The 7,038-nt window shown below is 54.3% G+C and overlaps 1 protein-coding gene across 1 annotated transcript in view; it reads left to right on the top strand.

Moving 5' to 3' along the window:
• The window catches only part of SLC16A2 (solute carrier family 16, member 2 (thyroid hormone transporter)), a 25,845-nt gene that overhangs the window by 13,718 nt on the left and 5,089 nt on the right, over nucleotides 1-7,038 (top strand). Inside the window, exon 2 of the mRNA XM_009706194.1 lies at nucleotides 4,546-4,690. Within this exon, the coding sequence (XP_009704496.1) occupies nucleotides 4,546-4,690 (145 nt within the window). The remainder of the gene's footprint in view (nucleotides 1-4,545; nucleotides 4,691-7,038) is intronic.

Here is a 7,038-nt window from a genome sequence, read left to right on the forward strand (position 1 = left end):
ACCAGGTTGCTTGGGCTGCCAGGCCACCCAAAAAAGGGAACCAGGTAGGGCTGGGAAGGGCTTTGAAGATGTGTGATGAGGTTTGTCATGCCAACAGAACTTCCCTGTCCCCAAAAAACAGGAGCCAAGACATTACTTATTTCCTGGAGGAGCAGTGCGGATGGGGAGATGGAAGGGAATTACCTTTGGTCACCCCATCTCTCCTTCCACCGAGGAAGGTGACCCTCCGCACCGTGTCCCCGTCCCTTCCAGCGACTGCCCCGTCCCGGCTGCGCGGCGCGAGCGGGAGAAGCCGCGGGAAGCGAGGGAAGACACTTCCTCGGGGGCGGATCTGAGGTCACCTCCTGGCCCTTGATCCCTCCAGCCCGGGGTATTTGGGTCAGCGGGGAAGCACAGCTGAGAGCGACGTCCCTTCCTTCTCTCTCCCTGGAGATTAATTTTGAAAGGAACAAATATGCTCAGCCGCAAGTACTACGCAGTATGATTTTTTTTTTAATGATGTTTTTTGGAACAATGAGCTAAATGCCAGAGGGGTTTGGATCTGCGTCTTGGAGCGGTGATGTCTTCCCTTGTTGTTTCTCACCTTCCTGTGCCCACCTTGCTCTGCTCCACTGTGCCCAGAAACCTTTTTCTGCTCAGGAAAATACCAGCAAGGAAGGAGCTTTTTATCCTTTTGGCATGGCCTTGCTGGAGAGAAAGCTGGTTTGGTGTCTGGCACGTGGGACCCGCCTGGACCGACCCTGGGGGCCCTGCCCGCCTCTTGCTGCCATGAACGTGGCGCTCACAGGGACCTCTTGGCATCGCCATCCCCGTCACAGGTCCTGACCCCCATGTGCCAGTCCTCCTCTGCCACGGGGTCCCCAGCAGCGTTGTCACCCACCGACAGGAGGGGGACCTGGTGGCCGAGGCACACCTGGTCCCAGAGCTCCTCCATCACAGCTTGGTGGCATTGGGCTGGTGGGAAAACGGGTCACATCCCCAGTTTTTACTCTGTCTTGCGCCCGGAGTGAGCGGTGGCAGGGAGGACGGCTTGGCTTGGCCATGTTACCCCCATCTCCTACACCACTGCATCACTGTTCCCCTTGGAGATTGGATTCCCCCCTGTCCGTGTTGAAGGCCATGTTGCTTTGGCCCTTCCACGGGCCAACAGTTTGGCTGTCTTTGTTGAGTCGAGGTGGGAAGGAGCGATTTGCAGAGCTCTAGCTGGAGCTTTACCCTGTGTGATCACGCTGTTGGAGGGCTGCTGGTGGGATACTCTCCTTGGTCAACCTCTCTGCTCCAGCAACGGGACACCAGCCCCATGCTGGGCTCTTCCCATGGCCCAGAGCATCCCCAGCACCACCAGAAAGGTCCCATCAGCTCTGGAGGAAGCCGGGGTTGCAGGTGGCCTGGCCTCGGGTGGCAGCTCAGGCTGCTGCTGTCCCCAAGCCCGCTACCATCCTGGCCGGAGCAAGCAGCGAGGAGTGGGGTGCATGCTCCTGGCGGGGGGTCAGGGCTCCCCAGCTGCTGTTTTGGGGTCTTCAGGAGGGGCTGCGGGTGGGAGCAGGATGGCATGGATGTGGCTGCTCTTGGTGTAACTCCAGTGCCAAGCAGGGTCAGCGGAGAGGTGGCTATCGGGGAGGGACAGCACATGTTGAGCCCCCAAATCAGAAGTGATCAAGTCATCTTCACTCCCTCTTGCAAAAGGAGAGTGCTTTAAATGCCTTTTTTTTTTTTTTACTAAAAGGGTGGTTTCCAAAGCGCTTGGTGTTTCTGTAAAGGCATTCCTCGGAGAGGGGGTTTCTCGGCACCTCCAAACCCAGCCCCTTTGACTGGTGCTCCCAGGAGGTGGTTGGACTCACGGCACCTTCAGACTCGATCATCAAGTCCAAGTTCTGTGCAGCTCCTGAGCTCCTTCCAGCCCTCTCCTCAGCTGGATTCAGTCCATCGTTTCTTTTAGGGTCTGCTTGATCGCACCGCGCCGCTGATAAGTCTCCGTGCCTCTTGTGGCGGCTTGTCTGTGTGTGTTTCTGTATCTCGCCCAGGTTATCAGCCACAGAGGGTTGCGAGGTGTGGCTGGGCTAGGAATTAACTATCTCATCCAAACCCCATGGAAATCAGAAGCAAAGATTCCCCCTCCTCCCTTTTTTTTTTCTCCTGTGGGCTTTAAATCAAGTCATAACTTCTCCAGCGTCGGAGGAGCTGCCGAAGGGAAGCCCTGGCTCAGGGTGGTTAAGCCCCGTCTGGTTTCCACCAGAGGAATGGCTGCCTCTGCCCTTCATGTCCAGGAAAGTCCAGGAGAAACTTCAATATTGCATTGCACAGATTGCCAAAACCAAACCCTTCATCTCCTGGAGAGGGTCCAGAGACTCTGATTCCATGTCTGGAGGGGCAGGTTTGGGGCTACACTTCACCTGAACCCCATTTTTTTTTTCCCAACCCATGATTTTCTACCATGGCTTTCCTCCAGCCTTGCCCTGACCCAGGTGAAAGGAGACCACCGCCGTCACGCTGGGGATAAAACAGGGGGGTAAATTGTGCAACCCGCTCTCCGGGGGCTGTTTCGATGTGAACCACGCCAGGACTGGAGCCGGGACCGAGGCGGCTTTCTTCTGCCCCCAGATTTTGCCGAGGTTTTCTTCCAGCGCTGGAGCTCGCCCAGCCCTCCCGGCTTCCCGGGGCTTCGCTGGGAAGCGCTGGGAAGACAAAACCCCGCTCTGGAAGTGAGGCTATTGTTCTTACTAATTTTAACTTGATGTTCTTCCCCAAGCCTATTTTTATTCATTGCTTGTGGTAAGCCCTTTCTCTAAGGTAGAGCAATTTGCCACGGGACTCTTTTTTGTGTGTGTACCGATTTTAATTGAGCAATATCTCCTTTTTCCAAACCCAAAAGCTGGAGGAGCTTTTAAGCGCCCGTTGCTGAGCCTCTCGCCCCGGGTTTGCTTTGATCTCTGCAGGTGAGTGTGCGTTTTTGGGGCCAGAGATTGATACTGCTTATTTGCATGTAAATCTCTGGGTTATTAAGATCAGAATCTGGCCCTTTAAATTTAATACTTTGCTTTATGCTTTTATTTCCGCGTTTCTTAAAGTAATTTCCAAAAATAACAAACTTCAAACATGACGGGGCCATCTAACGTTTTACTGCCTTGGCTGGAGTAGAAGGAACATTTCTGGAAGTATATTATCCAATTTAACGAGCCTTTCCCATCTTGGCTTTGCTCCCACCCCTCACCCCCTCTTGGAGTTGTTTTGGACGGCTCTTTGGAGCCGAGCCACCTAATCCTATTAGAAGGACTTTCATTACACTGTGCCTTGTGTTTAGAACCAAGAAAATCAGCCGGAGAGGGGGGTCCTCGCCCTCTCCCTCACCCTTTTGCAGTTTGCCTGGTGTTGAGACAAGAGCTTGCCGAGTCCCACGAGGTTCCCGCGCAGCCCTCGCTTTGCTTTTTATTGCTCCGCTCTGCATTTATTAAGGAAGACTTTGGAGTAAATTGGATCCTTGCGAACTTATAATTAATTTGGAAGGGTCAGTTCTTCCCAGGCTAGCGAGGGCTTATTTGTGTGGTCTTTTTTGAATGGCGGAGGTTGGAGAGGCTCTTATATAGCCGGGATTTGCTTTTAATAGGGACCTGGCTATTTTCTGAAAATCTCACGGCTCTTGAAGGACGGGTTGTTATTGTGCGGGGCTGTGCTAAAAGGGTTTGCGGAGCGCTCGGTTTGGGTGCAAAAAAAACCCCAACCCCCAAACAGGAATAAAACCAGCAAGGAGCACATGTCCTGGGGTCTGTGCCGGGCAGATCGCGCTCGGCAGCTCAGAGCCAGCGCCTGAAGCTGGGAGATGCTCCAGGAGGTGCCCCCGCTTGGGTACCGGGTAGGGCTGGGGGCTTCTTATCCATCCATCTGTCCTGCCCTGCCCCACACTCCACCAAGAGGACCTCTTGCTTCTCCTCAGAGCTGGTAGACTGAGATTTTCTTTTCCTTACCACATTGCTTTTCTTGAAAGCTTGCCTTTTCTCCCCAAAATAGTCACAGAAACCATTAAAGAGAGAAAGGGTAGGGCAAGGAGAAGATGCCAGGCTGAAATAATCTGCAAATAATAAAAGTTTCTGAAAAAAAGCCAGCCGACCAGGCAGTGGTTTTCTCCAGAGGTGGCTCGGAAGGAAACATGAGATCACGGTCCTGCCTGGGCATCGCCCGGCAGCACCAGGGATGTCACGTAACCTGGCACAACCCGTGTGTCTCCCATCAGCTCGGCTGCAACATGGAACCGCCGCCGAATGTGGGGTGAGGGGGAGGTGAGGCAGGCCTGGCTCTGGGGAGTGGGGAGCAGTGATGGATGAGCGTGGTACCTGGAGACGCAGATGTGAAACTCTTTGTAGCCAAAGGCAGTGGGCAGCGCAGGGGGTGACCGTGTTAGTTATGAGCTGCGCTGTTCATTAACGGTGGGACGGGACTGCCCCTCTGCCGAGACCACCTTCCAAGTTGGAGTCAGTCCCTGGTTGTTCCCCTCCTGGCCCCCGTTTGATGTCCCACCCTGACCCTCACCTTTCTTCTCTCTCTCCCTAGCATGGGTCGGCTCCTTGGCCATGGGCATGATTTTTTTCTGCTCTCCTATCGTCAGCATCTTCACCGACCGGCTCGGCTGCAGGACCACGGCAGCCTCGGGAGCTGCCATCGCCTTCATCGGACTCCTCTCCAGCTCCTTCACCAAGTAAGGCTGCAGAGGGGCCTTCCAGCTCCTCGACGAGCTCCTCTTCCTCACTGTTCCCTGCAACCCCCCTGCCTAGAAACTGCTGCTGCCTTTTGGGGCAAAGCAGGTGGTTTCCATCCAGATGAGAGGTCTCCTGGCATCCCTACAGCCCATGTGCGCTCAGCCTGTTTCTTGCCAAATTGAACCAAGTTGCTCTTTTGTCTTTATGTAACAAGAGAGCGAATTTTACCTGAGCGAGGGACTTTATTTTGTGGGATTTCAGCCCTCAGGTCCTTCATTTGATCTTTAAAACAGGCAGCGAGAAGTTGGCACGCCTCTCGTGGGCAGCTCCAAAGAGATGCCTGTGGACAAAACTGTTCTCTTTTGCAACCCATCACATTTGGTACTAAAAGTAAATTAATGCTTAAAATAATATTTGAGGGATTACACCTGGCAAGAGGGAGTTTCCATGCAGGGCAGACGGGGAGGGGGATGCAGACGGGGTTGGGATCAATTCCTGCGCCGGGGCGGGAGTTTGCGGCAGCGCGGGGCGATCGCTGCTCCTCGTTTTCCACGGCTGATCCCGTGCCATGAATTTCTGCTGGCAGGCACTCGCCAGTGCGCATTGGGATGGCAGGTGGACTTGATTTGATGTGAGAGTCTTTCGGACCCAAGACATTTGCACCTTTATGGGAGCAAAAAGAGGTCACTTCTGGGGTCCTTTATGCGGTACTTGTTAAATGGAGCCTCAGAGGCACCATGGAGACACCCTCCAAAGCATCATTTCCCCCACTTTTTTTAAATAAAAACATGGCTTTGGGTTGGATTTCGGTTAAAATCAATATTGTTTTAATTAAAATGCTTCAAGAAGTGGGTTTTTTTTAAAGTAAATATACACACTAGTTTCCTGGAGGGCGACTTGCCTGCGCTGTGCTCCTCCCTGCCCACCCTGCCAGCGCGGGGCGGCGGGATGCCAGCTCCCTTTTACCCTGGTCGATGGGACCCTCGTGCTCGCCCAGCCCTGGTTCCCCGTGGATAGGTGCTGTGTGATGGGTACCCGGGTGCCCCATCGCGCTGGGAGGGGGGAGGCAGCTTCTGAGCCTCCTGGCAAAGCCCTGGGGACTGGGGCCGATTGCAGCCAAGGGACTTGGGATGCTAAAACCATCCTGGGCAGCGGCACGGGCAGCGGCGTGGAAGGAACCACCCTCTGCGACTTCCTCTGCAGGTGCCACCCCTTTGTATTTCAAAAAATAATAGTAATGGGAGAAAGTGCAATTGGTCCTAAGGGAAGATATGCCCAGGCTCCGGGCAGTGCAGATCACAGGCGCTTCCCATGTAATCTTGTTTTCCTTCTAATCAACGAAGCTCGGACTTTTCAACCCCCCTCATTGTAAAATGTTCGTGCAAAGAAAAAGAGCTTTTGGGACCACATCGCTGCCAGTGGCTGCTTGTGTTGGGCTTAAAAAAAATAAAATCAAAACAGTAGAGGCAGAGAAGAATATTATTTCCAGGAGAGCTCCAGAGCTGAAATCCCTGTTTCCTGCCTTCTCGCTCTCGGTTCACATTCCTTTGGCCGCCTTTTAAGGGAGAAGGGAGCTGGACCGCGGCGAGGGAAGCTGCCTTCGGCACAGCCGAGCCGGAGGAAGAGCAGCGGGGCTGCGGGATTTGGCCGCGCTCCAGCTGGATGGCGAAGGCCGGTCCCAAAATTCAGAGCTTGCGGCTCATGCTCACCCAGAACAATAGAGAACGGGGTTGGGGTTTTGCCCCCCCCTTGCCAGCTCCCTGCAGCCGCAGCTGGAGATGACCCACCCAGTGCCGGCTGGGCTACGTTTACTGGTGCAAAGGGAGCTGGTGTTTGGGAGCTGCTGCTGTCAAGGGAGATGCAACCTGGGTTTGGTGGGCTCAGGCAGGGCTGGATCAAGGCGAATCATCCCTTTGTCTCCTCCTTTCTCTAAAATGGGTTTGCTTTGTGCAAACAGAGGAGCAGCGATTCCCAGCACCGCACCGAGCTGATCCAAAAACCCGCTCGGTCACCGAGCCTGCACGGCTGGACCCTGGCACCCAGCTCACCCTCGGTGCCTCCTGCTCTCAAAGTACTGGGGACTTTGGACAAAAATCACTAAATAAACAAAATATGCTGAAAAGCAGAGGGCTGGGGAAGGCTGAAGTTTTCTGGCTGGGGTCGAGGCAAGGCTTTTCCTCTCTCTGCCGCCTTGCACCAGGGTGTCACCTGCATTTGTAATCGGCTTGAGCCACCGCAGATCCTGTGCACCCTCAAGGAGAGAAATCCCACTTGTGTTAGGACTTCACCTTCCCTCCGGTTTTAAGGGGGATGTTTGAGTGTGAGGCACGGGAGATGATGGCCCGTT

Source organism: Cariama cristata, unplaced genomic scaffold (genome assembly GCF_000690535.1).
Source record: "Cariama cristata isolate BGI_N322 unplaced genomic scaffold, ASM69053v1 scaffold22008, whole genome shotgun sequence".
NCBI classification, from domain to species: domain Eukaryota; kingdom Metazoa; phylum Chordata; class Aves; order Cariamiformes; family Cariamidae; genus Cariama; species Cariama cristata.